Raw genomic sequence first — 21,904 nt, 5'->3', positions numbered from 1 at the left:
ATGTGGCACCTTCAAGGGAGGTCAGCAAATATAGTCTGTGTGCCAAAAGGTCTTGTGCCCAGCTAAAAACTGAGGGTTGCTTTGCTACCGCAAGGGAGGATCAAAGTCCTGGAATAACAGCCTCCTGCCCCCGCTCGGGCAACTGGATGATAACTATTAAATTACATGTAAATGGTGTGTTTGATTGGGGTCCTGCTGAAAACCACTAAAATGAGTTGATTTTTCTTGTATCCCAAATTTCTATGGGTCTTGCTCCCACCGCGCTAAAGAAACACCAATCCTACAAGAAACATGTTCCAGGGAGTCCTTCGGAAAACCAAGCCTCAAATCTACCGCCCCTCCAGTAGGGTAGAGTGGATGTTTACCCTTAGAGAGAGAGGAAGTGCCACCTTCTCTGCAGGTTAATTCCTCCAGATCTACACTGGTGTCAGCAGCTCTCTCTTGTTCATTCTGGAAGCAGCACAGATTATTTTCACTGGGTCATAAATATGTTTAACCCTCTATTATATAACCTTTTAAACCAGTTGTCTTGGGTGACTGCAAATCATAGTTTAGAACCAACTTTTTTTTTTTTAACATCTTTATTGGAGTACGATTGCTCTACAATGGTGTGTTAGTTTCTGCTCCATAACAAAGTGAAAGAGCTCTACATATACATATATCCCCATATCTCTTCCCTCTTGCGTCTCCCTCCTACCCTCCCTATCCCACCCCTCTAGGTGGTCACAAAGCACAGAGGTGATCTCCCTGTGCTATGCGGCTGCTTCCCACTAGCTATCTATTTTACATTTGGTAGTATATATATATGTCCATGCCACTCTCTCACTTCGTCCCAGCTTACCCTTCCCCCTCTCTGTGTCCTCAAGTCCATTCTCTACATCTGCGTCTTAATTCCTGTCCTGCCCCTAGGTAGAACCAACTTTCTAAGATTTAAAGGCCCATTAAATTCCTGGGTGCTCTAGCTACATATTCGAGATTAAGAGCAGAGGGTGTAGAACTTGCTACAAAATTCATTTCAAGGAGAGGAAGCAAAATCCTTTGGGCTGGTTCCTGGGTATTCTTCCTTTTCTATTTTTTTTTTTTCTTTTTTCACTCTTGAGTCAAGCCAAGGCTAAGGTAAGAATCAGCAGTCAAATGTGCTACTGTCTTACGCAGGGTCTGCTTTCTCTTCCTTCCCCAGTGTTCCAGGACCTGCGGAGGGGGCATCCAGAAGCGCGAGGTTCTTTGCAAACAGCGCATGGCTGATGGCAGCTTCTTGGAGCTTCCAGAGACCTTCTGTTCGGCCCCCAAACTGGCCTCCCAGCAAGCCTGCAAGAAAGATGACTGTCCCAGCGAGTGGCTGCTTTCTGACTGGACAGAGGTAGGTATGCTTCTCAAAAGGAGATAACAAAAGAGGCATAAGGAGGAGAAGGCACCCAAGTTTATAGATACAGAAGGCAAGAGGAGAACAAAATAATCCTCCTAACACTGGAACAGTTTTGTTTTTTAAATTTTTTATCGGAGCATAGTTGATTTACACTTTTGTGTTAGTTTCAGGTGTACAGCAAAGTGAATCAGTTCTGCATGGAACAGAGTTTCTGTAAGCACTGATACCATATTGTGTAACTAGATTTTAACTAGGCTGCAGGGATGGGAGTTAAGCAGCCAGCCCTCACTCAACAGTCAGAAGCAGGGAACTGTAAACGGGCCCTTCGCGGAACAAAACCAGGCCTTATTCATTCATACTGTTCGGGCCCAGGATTCTACTCAGAACACCAGGTTCTTCCTCTACCTTCACTCCCGCCTTCTTGACCCCCCTGCATCTCATACTCCCAGATGTTTCTAGTCTCTCCTCAGGAAAGGCAAAGCCTCTCTGGTTTTTCTCTTCCAAGTTACTGGAGAATGAGGCACATGATTTATTAGGAAAAGAAGGCCAAGGAAATCCTGCCTCTTTCCTGTCAGTTTCCTGGCTCCAAAACATCAACAGCTTCCCAGCAAGAGAAGTTGATTTCCCCCGTTGCCCAGCATCTGGGGAGATGGCTGCATCGGCATTACCGTTCCTGACTTACCTCGTAAGTTAGGGCTAGACTCCCAACTAACCTACTTCTCTAAATCATTCCTACCTGAACACTAGCATGAACTAATTCATTGATACCCAGCTTCAACTTGTTTTCAGCCTCTCTTCCTTCTTTGACTTGCCTGCAACTCCCCCAGCTTCATGGGCCCATGTGTCTTTCACAGAGAAATCCCCCTCGCAAGCAGATACAGCCAAAAGCAAAATGACGAGGCCTGAAGTGAACATCTCTGTGTCCCAGGCAGATTTGAGCCCCTCTCCTTTCTTGCATACAAGCATCTGAACTGGCCTTGGTGATCTCACTGCCTCCTTTGCCATCTGTCCAACTTACAGGACAGAGCTGCTGCTGGTTAAAATACATCACAGAGGGGAAAGCTGCCTCTGAAAAGTAAGATGCCATGTCTTCCAACCTACATTCTGAGAATTCTTGCCCCGTGTTTTGTCAACCCGTGTAGAGGTCCATCAGATGGTGCCTGCAAAGGGCACTGAAATTGAGAGGTAACCGACATCACCATAGATTTTGTAATTTGGCAGTAAAATTGCCTTCTGATGGTAGCTCCCTGCAAATGGTTCAGAACAGAAGGGGCAATGATTGTTATTTCATCTTTTAGAAATAATTTTGTTTCAGAAGGATAAAAGATTAAATGTGTGGAATGAGCGTATCTGTAATGTGCATGTGTGAACATGTCAGTGACAATTTTTCCATGGAATGTTGATTTGGGGTATGGTATCATATATGCAGAATCATTAGCAAAACTAGCAGTGCAGACGAGGGCACTGATGTATTTGCCGAGTAAGTGACTCTAGATGAAGATTTCCTCCCAGGGGCATAGTGTAAAAGGCGCTGCTCTTCTAAGTCTGTCAGTGATAGTCTTCCATGAGTGGGATGCTGAGGAAGGGACTTGTGTGTATTACAATTGTCCTCCCAACTTCCTGGAGTTTGTGGCCTCTGAGCATATGGAACACGGAGAAAATCTGAAGGAGGGACCCTGTGATTAGGCACTAAGGAAAGGAGGCTGCTGCATTGCAATCCCGTGGGTCCCATTTAGAACAGTATCACGCGTAGTTAAGAGTTCAGACTCAAAGACAGGCAAACTTAGGTTCGAATCCTGACTCTGCCACTTACTAGCTATATAACCTGGGCTAGTTACTTAACCCTTCTAGGCCTTAGTTTGCTTAGCTAAATATTGGAGATGATAATAGTGTTCACTAACATGGTTATTGGGAGGCTTAAAAATTAAATGATGCACATAAAGTACTTTGTGTCTAGTAAAAGTTAACCCCTACTATTGTTATGATTTTCTTCCATCCCTCCTCATTGTCGGGAAAAAGAGAGGAAATAAAAGAAAGCACTTGACTGGCTGGACCCAGGATCATGACCAAGGCCTCCCACAAGCTTTGCTGGTCTTCCTAGGAGGTGGAAGTTACATTTGGGGAGCTAGGAAGAGTTAGCCCTTATCCAGGGAATGTTACTAGGTTCTGCATTATCTGGGCTGATGAATGGAAATTCCAAACATTGAGAAGGGGCTGGGAATGGTGGGATTTTAACCCCGATTCACTGGGGTTAAACTCAAGCTGGTGCCATACAAAAGTGCTCCTGGGGGTGTTCACAGGGTTTCCAGTTGCCCCTATTATCCCAACAACCCTTCCCTTGGCCCCTCTGGCTGGGATGAGATGTGCATTCCACACCCCCCACACACACGACTCCCCTTGGAGAAAGGAAGACCTGGATGATCTATGGGTGTTTTTCATCCTCAACTATCTGGGTGCAATCTCATGGTTACTGCACAGAATCCCTCAGAGACAGAATTAAGCCAAAGTTTTAAACACTTCAAATAAAATTACTTTCAGATTCTATTCTGAGGAAAGGCCTCTCAAAAGACCTTACTTCTTTTCTTTAAAAGAAACATTTGCATCTCTTGAAAGAGTTGGCTATTCATTATTTTTAAGTCATATTTTTACGGAAATTCCTCCCTCACAAAAATATAAAAGAAATTAAACTCAATTTTCAAGCTAGAAGGAACTTAGGAGATCCTATAACCTAGTTATTCTTTTAAAAATTAAAGCCACAAGACCCTTTTTTCCATTGAAATGTTATTGTGAAGCCAGAAATCTAAAACAGAACAAATCAGAGCTGTTTTGGTTGAAGTAGGGGGTAGGTTGGGTAGGAGTCCCGGATCTCCAAGTGGTTGGGTCTCCAGACCAGCTGAGAAGCCCCTAAATCACTTGTTCAACATAGTTAAAGAACACAGTTTGAAAATCCCTGCTCGAGTATAGTTTCCCTGTTTTAGAGATGTGGAAATTGAGAGAAGTTTAGAAATTGAGAATTTTAGAGAAAGAACTAGACTTGACCAAAATCCTAAACTCATCTCTGACACACAGTCCATTTTTCCATTTTTCTACTTGGCCGCACTAAAATGACCAGGCTTTTAAAATTTCCAGGCTCTTTACCCCCATCCCACCTGATCGCTGGATTCGGTGCTGTCATTTACAATAAAATAAGGGATAGGTGGAATTTGGAATCCAGATCGTCAGGGAACAAAAGCAACGGGCTTGATTCTCATCCCTGTTTTTTGCATCTTAAATGTCTTTCAGGGTGGTGGATATCACAGTGCCTTGCATGGAATAGTTCATTTCCATGGGCTAGCATACAAAACTTAGATACATAAGATAATATTTTTTGGTTTCTACTGTCATTTTTCAAGTTAACGTGGCATGCTGCCATGACCCTAGTTCAGGCCGTTATCATCTCAAGCCTGGACTACCGTGGCAGCCTTCTTAACTGACATCCCTGTCTGCCATTCATCTCCTACTCCCATCCCTCCCAGAAACTGTTGCCAGATTAACCTTCTCAAAATACCTCTTTCATCATTTCACTCCTCCCTTTAATGGCTCCTCCTTGCCTTATGGACCAATTCCAAACCTTCTGTCTGAAAATTAAAAGTCTTCAACATCTGGCCCCAAACCACCTCTTGAGCTCCTGACACTCTCCACTTGGCCCCTCTGTTCAGTCAAACTGGTTTAGGTCTGCCCCCAAGCCTGCCTTGGCCTTGTGCACTGAACACTTCTACCTTGATTCTGGTTATTTCCCTGCCTCCCATGCTTCTCCTTGGTTCTCTAAACCCATCCAGACTCCAACCATCTTCCAGATTAGGCCAGGAAATCACTAGTATACCATAAGCATTCACCAATTGTTAGCATTAATATTTTAATACTTCACTTGACTTTTAGTTTTATATTTTTACTAAATTCTTTTATTACTATAAAATTATTTAAACAGCTTTATTAAGATATAATTTATATACTACAAAATTCAACTTGGCATAATGTCTTCAAGGTTTATCCATTTTGTAGCACATTATCAGAACATTCCTTCTTAGGGTGGAATAAAATAGTCCATGATACAGATATACCACATTTCATTTATCCATTCACCAACTGAGGGATATTTGAGTTGTTTCCACTTTTGCCTATTAAGAATCATGTTGCTATGAACCTTAGCATACAAGTCTTTATATGGATGTACGTTTTCATTTCTCTTGGGTAAGATACCTAGGACCGAAATTGCTGGGTCATATGATAAATGTATGCTTAACTTTTACAAAAAACATCAAAATTGCTTTCTAAAAGGGCTGTGCTATTTCACATTCCCATCAGCAATACAGGAAGGCTCTAATTTTTCCACATCCTCACTTATAATAATAATACTTATTGTTGTCTGTCTTTTTGATTATGGAAAGTTTAGTGAACATGAAGTGGTATTTCATTGTGGTTTTGATTTCTATGTTCCCTAACATACTATTTCATTTTAACAATGCATTTGGATTTCTTCCCATTATTTGATGACATCCCCTTGAGGTTAGGAACCATCTTGCACATTTTGTCCCATAGCCTTTAGCGCCCCACCTCAAAAAAGTAAATGCATAAAAATTATCCAATACTTGATATTAGAGTATTATAATTTATTTGTAAAGGAAGGAGAAAGGAATTAGCATTAACTGAATGTCATGTCTATGTGTGAAATTTTAAAATATATTATCTCATTTAATTCCCAGTCTTACAAAATAAGTATAAGTGGTAACAGACTCAGAGAGTTTAAGTGACTTGCCAACTAGTGAAATATTGAGTTGGACTCTGTGACTCTCTAACTCTAAAGCCCAGGCCACAAAAGTAAAAATAGGGAGCCCACTGGGAGGGAGGGCCCTCACCAGCCAAAGCTGCGACCGTCCTTGGGACCACGGGCCAGTTGTTGCAACAAGTAACTTAAAAACAAAATGGAAAAACAAGGAGGTTTGTGCCTGAGATCATGTTGATGTGAAACCAGGGATGGCCACCCTGGGCCAGTTCCCTGAAACCTGGACCTCGAAGGCCACCTTTATTCAAACAAAGAAAAGACTTTTCCCTTTGGAGGTCAACATGTTAGAGCCATGTGGCTGACAGGGTCTTGGTGCTCTGGCCTGATGTCAGGGCTGAGCCTCTGAGGTGGGAGGGCAGAGTTCAGGACATTGGACCACCAGAGACCCCCCCAGGCCCACATAATAGCAATTGGTGAGAGCTCTCCCAGAGATCTCCATCTCAACGCTAAGACCCAGCTCCACCCAATGGCCAGCAAGCTTCAGTGCTGGACACCCCATGCCAAACAACTAGCAAGACAGGAACACAATCCCACCCATTAGCAGAGAGGCTGCCTAAAATCATAATAAGACCACAGACACCCCAAAACACACCACCAGACGTGGCCCTGCCCACCAGAAGGACAAGATCCAGCTCCACCCACCAGAACACAGGCACCAGTCCCCTCCACAAGGAAACCTACACAAGCCACTGAACCAACCTCACCCACTGGAGGCAGACACCAAAAACAACGGGAAATACGAACATGCAGCCTGCAAAAAGGAGACCCCGAATACAGTAAGTTAAACAAAATGAGAAGACAGAGAAATAAGCAGATGAAGGAGCAAGGTAAAAACCCGCCAGACCAAACAGACCAAACAAATGAAGAGGAAATAGGCAGTCTACCTGAAAAACAATTCAGAGTAATGATAGTAAAGATGATCCAAAATCTTGGAAATAGAATAGAGAAAATACAAGAAACGTTTAACAAGGACCTAGAAGAACTAAAGAGCAAACAAACAATGATGAACAACACAATAAATGAAATTTAAAATTCTCTAGAAAGAATCAATAGCAGAATAACTGAGGCAGAAGAATGGATAAGTGATCTGGAAGATAAAATAGTGGAAATACCTACTGCAGAGCAGAAAAAAGAATGAAAATTGAGGATAGTCTCAGAGACCTCTGGGACAACAATAAATGCACCAACATTTGAATTAAAGGGGTCCCAGAAGAGGAAGAGAAAAAGAAATCGTCTAAGAAAATATTTGAAGAGATTGCAGTTGAATAGCCAGTCAAATGGGAAAGGAAATAGCCAGTCAAATCCAGGAAGCACAGAGAGTCCCATACAGGATAAATCCAAGGAGAAACACTCCAAGACACATATTAGTTAAACTATCAAAAATTAAATACAAAGAAAAAATATTAAAAGCAGCAAGGGAAAAGCAACAAATAACATACAAGGGAATCCCCATAAGGTTAACGGCTGATCTTTCAGCAGAAACTCTGCAAGCCAGAAGGGAGTGGCAGGACGTATTTCAAGTGATGAAAGGGAAAAACCTACAACAAAGATTACTCTACCCAGCAAGAATCTCATACAGATTCAACAGAGAAATTACAAAATTTACAAACAAGCAAAAGTTAAGATAATTCAGACCACCAAACCAGCTTTACAACAAATGCTAAAGGAACTTCTCTAGGCAGGAAACACAAGACAAGGAAAAAAACCTACAAAAACAAACCCAAAACAATTAAGAAAATGGTAGTAGGAACATACATATGAATAATTACCTTAACTGTAAATGGATTAAATGCTCCATCCAAAAGATATAGACTGGCTGAATGGATACAAAAACAAGACCCGTATATATGCTGTCTACAAGAGATCCACTTCAGACCTAGGGACACATACAGACTGAAAGTGGGGGGTTGGAAAAAGATATTCCATGCAAATGGAAAGCAAAAGAAAGCTGGAGTAGCAATTCTCATATCAGACAAAATAGACTTTAAAATAGAGACTATTATAAGAGAAAAGGAAGGACATGACATAATGATCAAGGGATCAATCCAGGAAGAACATATAACAATTGTAAATATTTATGCACCCAACACAGGAGGACCCCAATACATAAGGCAAATGCTAACAGCTATAAAAGGGAAAATCGACAGTAACACAATCATAGTAGGGAATTTAACACCCTACTTTCACCAATGGACACATCATCCAAAATGAAAATAAATAAACACAGCTTTAATCAACAATTAAACAAGATGGACTTAATTGATATTTATAGGACATTCCATCCAAAAACAACAGAATACACTTTCTTCTCAAGTGCGCATGGAATATTCTCCAGGAGAGATCATATCTTGGTTCACAAATCAAGCCTCAGTAAATTTAAGAAAATTGAAATCATATCAAGTATCTTTTTGACCAGAATGCTATGAGACTGGATATCAATTACAGGAAAAAAACTATAAAAAATACAAACACATAGAGGCTAAACAATATGCTACTAAATAACCAAGAGATCACTGAAGAAATCAGAGGAAATCAAAAAATACATAGAAACAAATAACAATGAAAACACAATGACCCAAAACCAGTGGGATGCAGCAAAAGCAGTTCTAAGAGGGAAGTTTATAGCAATACAATCCTACCTCAAGAAACAAGAAAAATCTCAAATAAACAACCTAAACTTCCACCTAAAGCAATTAGAGAAAGAAGAACAAAAAAACCCCAAAGTTAGCAGAAGGAAAGAAATCATAAAAATCAGATCAGAAAGAAGTGAAAAAGAAATGAAGGAAACAGTAGCAAAGATCAGTAAAACTAAAAGCTGGTTCTTTGAAAAGGTAAACAAAATTGATAAACCATTAGCCAGACTCATCAAGAGAAAAACAAAAGGGAGAAGACAGAAATCAACAGAATTAGAATTGAAAAAGGAAAAGTAACAACTGACACTGCAGAAATACAAAGGATCATGAGACATTACTACAAGCAGCTATATGCCACTAAAATGGACAACCTGGAAGAAATGGACAAATTCTTAGAGAAGCACAACCTTCTGAGACTGAACCAGGAAGAAATACAAAATATAAACAGACCAATCACAAGCACTGAAATTGAAACTGTGATTAAAAATCTTCCAACAAACAAGAGCCCAGGACCAGATGGCTTCACGGGTGAATTCTATCAAACATTTAGAGAAGAGCTAACACCGATCCTTCTCAAACTCTTCCAAAATAAAGCAGAGGGAGGAACACTCCCAAATTCATTCTACAAGGCCATCATCACCCTGACACCAAAACCAGACAAAGACGTCACAAAGAAAGAAAACTACAGGCCAATATCACTGATGAACATAGATGCAAAAATCCTCAACAAAATACTAGCAAACAGAATCCAACAGCACATTAAAAGAATCATACACCATGATCAAGTCGGGTTTATCCCAGGAATGCAAGGATCCTTCAATATATGCAAATCAATCAATGTAATATACCATATTAACAAATTGAAGGAGAAAAATCATATGATCATCTCAATCGATGCAGAGAAAGCTTTTGACAAAATTCAACACCCATGTAGGATAAAAACCCTGCATAAAGTAGGCAAAAAGAGAACTTTCGTCAACATAATAAAGGCCATATATGACAAACCCAGAGCCAACATCATTCTCAATGGTGAAAAACTGAAACCACTTCCTCTAAGATCAGGAACAAGACAAGGTTGCCCACAATCACCAGTATTATTCAACACAGTTTTGGGAGATTTAGCCATAGCAGAGAAGAAAAAGAAATAAAGAGAATCCAAATCGGAAAAGAAGAAGTAAAACTGTCACTGTTTGCAGATGACATGATACTATACATAGAGAATCCTAAAGATGCTACCAGAAAACTACTAGAGCTAATCAATGAATCTGGTAAAGTAGCAGGATACAAAATTAATGCACAGAAATCTCTTGCATTTGTATACACTAACGATGAAAAATCTGAATGTGAAATTAAGGAAACACTCCCATTTACCATTGCAACAGAAAGAATAAAATACCTAGGAATAAACCTACCTAAGGAGACAAAAGACCCGTATGCAGAAAAGTATAAGACACTGATGAAAGAAATTAAAGACAATACAAACAGATAGAGAGATATACCAAGTTCTTGGATTGGATGAATCAACATTGTGAAAATGACTAAACTACCCAAAGCAATCTACAGATTCAATGCCATCCCTATCAAACTACCAATGACATTTTTCACAGAACCAGGACAAAAAATTTCACAATTTGTATGGAAACACAAAAGACCCCGAATAGCCAAAGCAATCTTGAGAAGGAAAAATGGAGCTGGAGGAATCAGGCTCCCTGACTTCAGACTGTACTACAAAGCTACAGTAATCAAGACAGTATGGTACTGGCACAAAAACAGGATATATATCAATGGAACAGGATAGAAAGCCCAGAGATAAACCCACACACATACGGTCACCTTATCTTTGATAAAGGAGGCAAGAATAAACAATGGAGAAGAGACAGCCTCTTCAGTAAGTGGTGCTGGGAAAACCTGACAGCTACATGTAAAAGAAAGAAGTTAGAACACTTCCTAACACAATACATGAAAATAAACTCAAAATGGATTAAAGACCTAAATGTAAGGCCAGACACTATAAAACACTTAGAGGAAAACATAGGCAGAGCACTCTTTGACATAAATCACATCAGGATCCTTTTTGACCCACCTCCTAGAGAAATGGAAATAAAAAGAAAAATAAGCAAATGAGACCTAAACGTAAAAGCTTTTGCACAGCAAAGAAAACCATAAACAAGATGAAAGGAAAACCCTCAGAATGGGAGAAAATATTTGCAAATGAAGCAACTGACAAAGGATTAATCTCCACAATATACTAGCAGCTCATGCAGCTCGATATAAAAAATAAAACCCAAAAATTGCTCAAAGACCTAAATAGGCATTTTTCCAAAGAAGATATACAGATTGCCAACAAACATATGAAAGGATGTTCAACATCACTAATCATTAGAGAAATGCAAATCAAAACTACAATGAGATATCACCTCACACCAGTTAGAATGGGCATCATCAGAAAATCTACAAACAACAAATGCTGAAAAGGGTGTGGAGAAAAGGGAACCATCTTGCACTGTTGGTGGGAATGTAAATTGATACAGCCACTATGGAGAACAGTATGGAGGTTCCTTAAAAAACTAAAAATAGAACTAACACATGCCCCAGCAATCCCACTACTGGGCATATACCCTGAGAAAATCATAATTCAGAATGAGACATGTACCACAATGTTCATTGCAGCACTGTTTACAATAGCCAGGACATGGAAGCAACCTAAGTATCCATCTACAGATGAATGGATAAAGAAGATGTGGTGCATATATATAGTGGAATATATTGTATATTCCTAGGGGCATATACAATATGTATATGAATCTAGGGTCAAGACAGGAATAAAGATGCAGACGTAGAAAATGGGCTTAAAGACACGGGGAGGGAGAAGGGTAAGCTGGGACAAAGAGAGAGTAGTATTGACATATATACGCTACCAAATGTAAAATAGATAGCTAGTGGGAAGCAGCCACATAGCAGAGGGAGATCAGCCTGGTGCTTTGTGACCACCTAGTGGGTGGCGTACGCAAGTGGGAGGGGATAGGGGTATATATATATATACATATAGCTGATTCACTTTGTTATACAGCAGAAACTAACACAGCATTGTGATGCAGTTATACTCCAATAAAGATGTTAGGGAAAAAAAAAGTAAAAACAGGTGAAAGGTCCACAGGAGACCTGAGACTAGAAAATCTTAGAGTAGAATATGCCTACAGTATGGATGTATCTTCCCACATTGTTACGTAATTAATATTTCTCTATCTCTCTTAGTTGCTATTGCTTTTCCAAGCAACTTCTTCCTTATTTTGCTGAGTTTCAGAGCCCACACAAACCCATTAGCCTTTAGTTAGCTGAATTTACATGCTTTGGGCCCTTCTTTCCCCCACCAGTGTTCCACGAGCTGCGGGGAGGGCACCCAGACGCGAAGTGCCATTTGCCGGAAAGTGCTGAAAACAGGTGTCTCAGCTACTGTCAATTCCTCCCTGTGTCCACCCCTGCCGTTCTCTTCATCCATCAGGCCCTGTATGCTGGCCACCTGTGCAAGTGAGTATGTCAGAGCTCTGGGGATGGGGAGACAGCAAGAGCAGTAACTTTCCCTGAACCCAAGACCAGCGGCAGATAGGCAGTAAAACCCTCTGAGGGCATTAGGCTTGTGAGCTCAGCTGGAGATGGGAAAGGAATCTTAATTACACATGGCCAGGCAGGATGCTCTTCTCCGCTGGAAAAACAGTTTGCAGGAGGTAGAGCAAAGTTCACTTGCTGGCATATGGAGATCTGGAAGCTGGAGTCAGCATGTTACTAATGAAGCCTAATGTTACCCACTCCAGTGTTTTAAACTAAACAGATTTGTTTAATATTAATCCCTAGAGGTGTAACACTTCTGGGGTCTCCTCCCCATGTATACGGGGACCCTGGTGCTCTGCAGGACCCAAAAGGGATCCAGTCTCCTTCTCTTTGTCCTCTGCCTCTTTTTATGATGCTGATTTCTTTTTCTTTCTTTCTTTTTTTTTTGAAGTCCTTTTAATGAGAGGAACTGTCTTTCCCCTGGAATCGCCCTCCTTCTAGAACCCTGCATCTCAGCTTCTAGGGGTGGAAAACGCCAGCAGTGTGATAGCAGGTTGCCCCACTGCACCTCATTAGCTCTCCCATGTTTCATTGCGGCAGCAGCTTGATGGTCCGCAGCTGGTAGCCATTTACTCCCGTAAAACAGAAGGTGGTAAATGAAGGCCCTGCCCAAAGCAAACTGAAGTGCTTTCTTTCCCTCTTCTCTCTTTTGTCCCCGTCTCTCTTGTCTTTGCCCTCTCCTTTTCACTGTCTCTTGTCGCTGCACCTCACTGTCCCTTTTCTCTGCTCTCTGCTTCTCTCTCTCCGCTTCTCTTTCTCCATCCATCTGCCTTCCCTTTCATTGCTTTCATTCCAGGGCCCGGGTGGCCATCCACAAAGCACAGTCCTCACATCGCGGCAGCAAGGAAGGTATACATCCAGACCCGCCGGCAGAGGAAGCTGCACTTCATCGTGGGGGGATTCGCCTACCTGCTCCCCAAGACCGCAGTGGTGGTACGCTGTCCCACGCGGCGCTTCCGCAAGCCCCTCATCACCTGGGAGAAAGACGGCCAGCACCTCATCAGCTCCGCCCACGTCACTGTGGCCCCATTTGGGTACCTAAAGATCCACCGCCTCAAGCCCTCTGATGCGGGCATCTACACCTGCTCGGCCGGACCAGCCCGGGAGCAGTTTGTGATTAAGCTCATTGGAGGCAACCGGAAGCTAGTGGCCCGGCCCTTGAGCCAGACGGGCGAGGAAGAGGCCCTCGCGGTGAGGAAGGCCAGCCCGAAGGAGGCCCTGCAGACCCACAAACACCAGAACGGGATCTTCTCCAATGGCAGCAAGGCCGAGAAGCGGGGCCTCCCTGCTGATGCCGGGAGCCGCTATGACGACCTGGTCTCTCGGTTGCTGGAGCAGGGGGGCTGGCCAGGAGAGCTGCTCGCCTCCTGGGAGGTCCAGGACTCCACAGAAAGGAACACATCCTCAGAAGAGGACCAGAACGCCGAGCAGGCCCTTCTGCACCTGCCTTTCACCATGGTGGCCGAGCCACAGCGCCTGGACGACATCCTCCGGAACCTCTCCCAGCAACCCGAGGAGCTCCGCGATGTCTACAGCAAGCACCTAGTGGCCCAGCTGGCCCAGGAGATCTTCCGCAGCCGCCAGGACGCGCACCAGGACGCGCTCCTCAAGCCATCCGAGCGCGGGATTCCCCCAGTGGCCGTCCCTCCTCATAAACACGTGTCTGGCTTCAGCAGCTCCCTCCGGACCTCGTCCACTGGGGAGGGCGGGGGCAGCTCTCGCCGGCCACACCGTAAGCCCATCATCTTGCGCAAAATCTCGGCCGCCCAGCAGCTCTCAGCCTCCGAGGTGGTCACCCACCTCGGGCAGACTGTGGCCCTGGCCAGCGGGACATTGAGTGTGCTTCTGCACTGCGAGGCCATAGGCAACCCAAGGCCTACCATCAGCTGGGCCAGGAACGGAGAAGAGGTTCAGTTCAGCGACAGGTGAGCTTTGCAGCTACCGGGTCTGGGAAGGAGGGGCAAGGGGCCACACTGTGTGGGAGACACCCTACTCATTCTTCCTTTAAGGTGTTTCCAAGGGTCGGGCTTAGAGCACTGGGCCTCAGGGATTGCTCCCATCCTGGGTTTCAGCCCTCTCTTGGCACTGATAGACTGTTGAAACAAAGACAAGGTATTTAATTTCTCTAAACTGTATGTTCTCATCTTTATAAGGTAATGGTAAGAATGCCTACCAACCCCAATCCCCGCAGGATCCCAAAGATTAATGAGATGCTCTCTGGATAGCTTTGAACTGTTAGCAGAAAAATAGCATTCCAGGCCAAGGCATTGTTACATTACCATTTTGTGAGATGAACCGCTGAAAATCTTGTACACCAGGATACTGTCTCTGTGTGTGTGGTCCCCCAGGGCTGCAGAGAGAGTGCAGCCAGCACCTGCTACTCCCTGTGGGTGAGCCCATCCTCTGTCTGGGCTGGACAGGGCTGTTTGTTCCAGAAAGCTTTTATTCCCAGTCAGACCTGTGATTAATTATCCTAATATCTCTTGGTGTCTCTGTTTTGATGTGTCTTTACTGGGATGACAGCATATATTACTTACTGGTTTCCTTGGGCCATGGCCATTCATAATGTAAAATCAATAGTGATAGAAGAGGTAATAAGAATGATATTTTTAATACTACCTATGTGCCGAGCAGCATGCCATGCTTCCTATGGACATCCTCTTTAATCTTTATAGTGGCCCTGACAACAAAGATAGTTGGCATTGATTGAGTAGTGACTGTCTTCCAGACAAGTGTAAACTCTTTATGTGCTTTATCTTACTGACTTCTAACAGTAGCCCTAAGAAGTAGGTATAATTTTTATCCACACTTTACAGAAGAGGAAACCAGTCTAGCAACTTGCTAAAGATCACATTTATTAGGTGGCAGAGCCAAAATATGTGACAAAAATAAGATGGGCAGCGAATAGAAGAATCATAGTCCATGGATGAGGGAGGAACCTTTAAGGTCCTCTGGCCCAAAGTCCTCATTTTAACTTTTTATCTTCTCTGAATCCATGGAGCATGCTCTTTTCATTAAATCTACTTTGAAATGCTATTGTTCAGCTAATCCTCTTCACTGGATTGCTAGCTTTGAGTGAGGAAGGAAAGATGGCAGGATTTATTGTGCCAGACAGGGTGCCAGGTTTATTTATACGTTACTGCATTTGTTGTTCTGACAGTCAGTCCACAAGATTGACATTATTCTCCAGTTTCACGTAGAAAATTGAGGTTCAGCAGCTCACCCAAGGTCACACTTTAGTAAGGACCAGACTGAGGACTCAATATCAAGTTTATTTGATTCCAAAGAGTAGCTCTGTCTACTCTTCCGAGACTTGATGAACAAACAAGTCCATCCTGCCCACATCTTTTGTGCTTCTGAAATGTCAATAATATTGCCTCTCAGCCTGAGCACTTACAGATCAAATAGCTTTAATAACAATACTAAGTATTTTTTCTTTGACACTGTGCTCAGTGCTTTAAAGGTAATATTATCTTGTTTAATCTTAAAAAAAAAAAAAAAAACCCTACAGGGTAAGTACTGTTAAAGTTACCACATCAGTAATTAAAAAGCTGAGGCACCCACACAGAAGCACTGGAGACAAGGATTGAATGCGCTATGTTTTGAGAGCCTATGGTGGTAACCTCTCCTCTTGTTTGCTTCTTGGTCCTCCCCAGCTTATACTTTTCTTGATCAACTTAACTGCTATGATCCCTGCAGTTCTTTCCAGAAATCTTTGTAGGAATTTGTGGGTCGGGCCAAAGTTGCAGTAAATCCCCTTGAGGCCACTGGGGAGAGAGACACCTCCAGCATCAGACCCCCAGGATGATGGGCGCTGATTGAAAGTGGTACCCTGGTGCTCAGGTGCGTGCTGCACTGGAGCTCACCTCTGTGACTGTACCTGTCACACCTGTTGTGCCCAAATCATGCCATGCCTTCCACCAGCCAATCGGTTTCTCAAGTGTAGATACTGTTGCATTCATATCCCCTGGCCTATTGCCCGAGATTGGTGTTATTGAGATCAAAGGGGGTAGCAGTTGGCTGTGTGAGGGAAAAGATGGGAATTAACGTTTCTTGACTAACTCCAGATATTGTGCCCCTATGCTAGCAACTTCCATAGCCATCGTCTCTGTTAATGTCCACTATAAGGTGTAACATATGAACTGATATCCCTATTTCAGAGACGAGGAAACTGAGACTCACCATAATTAAGGAAGTTGGCCAATGTTAAGTAGCTAGTAAAAGGCAGAACCAAGAGAGCAGATTCAAACCCAGTTCTGCCAACTCAAGCTCATGCGGTTTTGAGTGACTAAGTTCATGTTTGCATGTATCTCCTATACTTCACCAGGGATACCAAGTTATCTCAAGATCTCTGCTATTTTCTACCAGCTTCTTCCAGGATCCCTTCCTTTGCATAGTGACTATTTCCTCCTAAAAGCTGTACAGCAAGACAGGCCATTAGGGATGGGGGAGGGGGTGATTAGGACTCTGCTCTGCCTGAAACCGCAGGGAGAACATTGAGGTCATGGCTTACACAAGGGTCCTGACAACTTCCTTGAGTGCTGGAGATTCTGAAATCCAAGGATCAGGGCCCATCTGGGTCACTGGTGACTACAGGAAAGATGTGGAGGGAGTTAGATGAGGATTGAGGGCTTCGGGCTGGTCTTGGCCTTTACTTTCCATGGCCTTAATCCTTTCGTTTTAAATATGAGGGGGGTTGTAGCAGATCGTCTCTGATCTACACCCTTCACTCATTTGTAGAAGGCCACAGAAGGTTAAAACCCATATGTTGGTGGAGAGTGGGGAGAGCCTTGAGCACAGTAACTTCAAAATTTGTCATACAAGTTGTTTCCAAGTGGCCCACAAAACAGGGATTCATCAATCATGTGAGTCTGAGACATGCTCACTTAAAGCTAAACAGAGGTATTTACTTCTGGACTTTACTTCTATTTTTTAATATAGTATTTGATTTTTTTTCTTTTTTTATTATAAAAGTAATGAAGAGGCTATAAAACAATTCAAATAATACCTGCATATGTATAGTAAAAGTGCAAGTCTCCTTCATGCCCTCAATCCTATTCCCCAGAGGCTGGCAGTCTTAATAATACGGTATACATCCTTTTGGAATTATTATATATTTTACTGTATTATATATAAAACACATACACACATAGGATTTGTGTTTTTAATGGGAAATTACTCATGGTTAGAAGTTTGACTTGATTTTTATTCAACAACATGTCTAGGAAACATTTCAGAGTAGTATGTAGGGGTCTGTATCACCTTTTTCAACAGCTGATTACTATTCTTGAATGTATTTAACTAACCCCCAGGTGAAAATGATTTTGGTTTTCCCATGTTTTAACTCGTTTAAGCAGTCTAACATGTGTTGTGACTTTCCAAGTGGATGATATAGCATTCAGTGTTTTCCAAGTACTTCTTTGATCAGTGAACAATTTTTTGGCCTAGTAATCTCAAGGATATCAATAATTCTTGAAATACTGCTTAGAAATATGACTTTTGCCTTTTAATTTTCACCCTAATGGGCATTGAGAGTCTAATGGCTCTCAATGAAGAAGTTTCAACAGAATCTTGCTAAAAAAAAGAAACCCAGCATCCAGGTGCTAAAGATATGAAAAGTTGTAGGCCTAAGACAGCAGAGGGCAAATCCTAGGACTTGAGTCACCAGGACATTGGTGAGAGTGCTAGTGGAGGGTAGCGTTCAGAAGGAAAGCACATGGGGGCCATGAGCAAACAGTATTACAGTTCTTGCCACTCTCAAGACTTTTTTCCAGATCTAGCCTCAACAGAGATTTTTAAAGCAAGTTAATGGCACGTGGTAGGGAAAAATAAGAGATTTCTGTTACTGATCCTTGACATCATAATTTTTCCCTTTTACTTAGCTAGCCAGTAAGAAGTATGGCTTGAGCTTACTTTTCTATGCAGTTGTCCAAGTGGAGTTTCAGAAAATAAAATGGATGCATCTGTACAGAGCACACAGAAGGCACAGAACTGCCATTGGGACTGCTCTGCTATGGTTGTTGGTGACCTCTTTTGTGTTGGGTTTCATTGCTTGTCATCCTTAGTGCGTCTGGTAGCCGTTCTGAAATGCTTATTAATTTTCAAACAGAGAAGTGCTGAAATGCCCAGTGTTATAGTTCAGTTAGTCTGTTTTTGTTTAGTGCCCAAATCCATCTTTCTGAAAGAGTCTGCAAGCTTCATCTAGCTATTGGTCTGTAGGACTTTTCAGATATATTAAAGTATACTGTAAATAGCCTGAGCCAGCAAGATAGGTCAAGGTAGAAAGAAAGTGACTGAAGTCTATTACTTCTTGGCTTTTAAATATGCCAAAGCTTGATTTGAAAGAAATTGGTTTTCAGAAAGAATCACTAACAATTCAGTTAGTACTGCATCTCATCAGATATATAACTTACTAGTTAAAATGAATTCACATCATTCTTAGAAGCACATGTCAACTTCTTAAGCAATAATTTACAAGATGACCCTAAGTGTATTATGACAGACTGGTTCTTCTTAACCCCTACTTCTTCCTTTATTTCACAAACTTTCCCATGCTTACTCTGAACCAGACTCTATGTTAGATATGAAGGATGGAGGGAAAGGAGACTCATTTCCTGTCAATACAACTCAAAGTCTAGTTTTGAATCCAGGGAAGTAAATGCAGTGTTTAAATGCTAAGAGAGGAGTATGCATATTTATTCATTCCATAAATATTTATTAATCTACCTATCATATGCCAGATATACACCTACTTGCTAGGATATTGTGATGAATGAAACAGAAGTCCGAGTTCTCTTGTACTTTACATACATTTAGATATCTGCTGAACTGGCACACATCAGAAAGATCTTTCCTGATCATTCTAGCTAAAGGAGCACTCTGCATCATTCTCTAACCCTTCAACTCTATTTTATTCACAGAATTTTATCATCATCTGACACATTATATATTTATGTGTTGATTGCCTGTCCATTAGGGTAGAGGCTTTCTTTACTGCTGTGTCGCTAGTGCTGGAAAGAGTAGCTGGTACTAAACAGGTACTAAATAAACAGTGAATGAATTAATGAGTGAGTTTGGAGCGAGACCGTAAACACAGAGAAGGACACAAAAATATCAGATGGTGATAAGTTCTGGGCAGAAAATGAAACAGAGCTTTGATAAGCAATGATCTGGTGACCACATTAGATGGGTACTCTGAGGAGGTGACCTGGAAGCCAAAAGATGAATGATGACCAGTGTCCAGCAATATGACATCAGAAGGAAGAGCATTCCTGGGCAAGGGAAAAATGGCGCAAAACCCCTAAAGTGAAAATGAGTTTATTGTGTTGAAAGAACCCAAAAGAAGCTCATTTGGCTGGAGTGTGGCAGGCTGAAGGTAGAGGTGATATGGAATGAGGCCATGGGGGCAACCAGCGACCAGGATGAGGAGTTGAGGTTTTAGTCTGAGCACCACAGGGAGATTTTGGAGGCTATTAATCAGGAATGTAAAATGATCTAATTTCCATTTTTATAGACACACACTGGCTACTTTGTGGTGAGTATTTCAGAAGAGCATGAGTAGAAGCTGGGGGGCTATAAGGGGCCCTTTGCAATCATCCCTTCAACTCCCCAAGTATCTGTTGGGCATTAGGTATAGTGATGGGTGCCAGAAAGTGAGATCATAAATAAGGAAAAGTCCCTGCTCTTTAGAAACTAAGATACACTGAAAGGCTAATAGAGGATACAGTAACTTGAGCCTCAAGTTTTTTTGAAACTCCAATGATCACAGTACTTCTCTTAAAACTGCTAAACTTTAAAAGGGGGATACGGGATTCCCTAGTGGCACAGTGGTTAAGAATCCACCTGCCAATGCAGGAAACATGGGTTCAAGCCCTAGTCTGGGAAGATCCCACATGCCACAGAGCAACTAAGCCTATGCGCCACAACTACTGAGCCTGCGCTCTAGAGCCTGCGAGCCACAACTACTGAAACCTGCATGCCTAGAGCCCATGCTCTGCAACAAGAGAAGCCACCACAATGAGAAGATGGTGCACCACAACGAAGAGTAGTCCCTGCTCACCGCAGCTAGAGAAAGCCCACACACAGTAACAAAGACCCAATGCAGCCAGAAATAAATTAATTTAAAAAAATAATAATAATAATAAATAAAAAGGTGATAGAGGAGGGGTTCCCAAATTCAGTGTGCATAATAATTGCCAGGAACTTGTTAGAAATGGAGACACCCACATCCTACCCTACCCCAGAAACTCTTTCTATAGTAGGGTCCCATCATTTGCATTTTTTTGCACTAAATCCAAACTCAACTTTATTTTTTCATTGTTGTTTTTTTTTTTTTTATATTGGAGTATAGTTGATTAACAATGTTGTGTTAGTTTCAGGTGTACCACAAAGTGATTCAGTTATACCTATACATCTACTCTTTTTCAAGATCTTTTCCCATTTAGGTTATTACAGACTATTGAACAGAGTTCCCTGTGCTATACAGTACCTCCTTGTTGGTTATCTATTTTAAATATATCAGTGTGTTTATGTCAATCCCAAACTCCCAATCTATCCCTACCCCCCACCATTCCCCCCCGGTAACCGTAAGTTCGTTCTCTAAGTCTATGAGTCTGTTCCTGTTTTGTAAATAAGCTCCTTTGTATCTTTTTTTTTTTTACATTCTGCATATAAGCAATATCATATGATATTTCTTTCTCTGAGTTACTTCACTTAGTATGATAATCTCCAGGTCCATCCATGTTGCTGCAATGGCATTATTTCATTCTTTTTAATGGCTGAGTAATATTCCATTGTATATATGCACCACATCTTTCTGTCATTTGCATTTTAACAAGCACTACAGGTGGTTCTGAGATCAGTGGTTCAAGGACCACCTTTTAGAAGAGCTTAGAGAGAAAAATGGGGGAAGGTTAACCTCAGAGTTGAATTAGGCACTTGCTATTTGTTCTGTTAAAAGATGTAGTAGAGACAGACAGAACTCCATGCCTAAATGACACTTAGGAATTCCAAGCACCCTCCCATCCCCCTGCCTCCTTCCCAGATTCCCAGCAACCCACATACTTGCATGTGGGCTAGATTTAGTTCACCCTGAGCCTGGGATTTGAGAGAGACCACGAAGTGTGCATGTGTGGAGGGAGCAGACATGGTGGAAGCTAACAGACTCCAAATCTGCCAATTTTCTGGAAAAATTCTGGATGGCTAGAGGTTAAGATAACTAAGTGTGGCTACCTTGTTCAGCCAGAGAACAAAGAAGCAGGACTGGACTTTGCAGCATAGCCATCGGGGGTGAGTTAGAAAGTGCTTTTCAGGGCTGTGTGCCAGTTGATTGAGAAAACAAGAGAATTCTGCCTTGTTTTCCCTTTGCTTTCACTGCTGTGTCCATGTAGTTCATGTGGATCTGTAATTGACTGGTTCCACCATATTGCTGCTTACAAAAGCCACCAGAAGACAACTATTCTAGCCTCACTCCAC

The 21,904-nt window shown here is 42.2% G+C and overlaps 1 protein-coding gene across 5 annotated transcripts in view; it reads left to right on the top strand.

The window, feature by feature from the left end:
* Positions 1-21,904, top strand: part of ADAMTSL1 (ADAMTS like 1) — a 1,019,582-nt gene that overhangs the window by 846,564 nt on the left and 151,114 nt on the right. For all 5 annotated transcript variants that reach the window (XM_067041438.1, XM_067041439.1, XM_059072941.2 and 2 more), the window contains 3 exons: positions 1,181-1,360; positions 12,196-12,349; positions 13,227-14,355. In XM_067041438.1, coding sequence (XP_066897539.1) covers positions 1,181-1,360; positions 12,196-12,349; positions 13,227-14,355 — 1,463 coding nt within the window. The remainder of the gene's footprint in view (positions 1-1,180; positions 1,361-12,195; positions 12,350-13,226; positions 14,356-21,904) is intronic.

The sequence above is a fragment of the Kogia breviceps genome, chromosome 8 (genome assembly GCF_026419965.1).
Source record: "Kogia breviceps isolate mKogBre1 chromosome 8, mKogBre1 haplotype 1, whole genome shotgun sequence".
Lineage (NCBI taxonomy): Eukaryota > Metazoa > Chordata > Mammalia > Artiodactyla > Physeteridae > Kogia > Kogia breviceps.
This window is presented reverse-complemented; position numbering and strand designations above follow the sequence as displayed.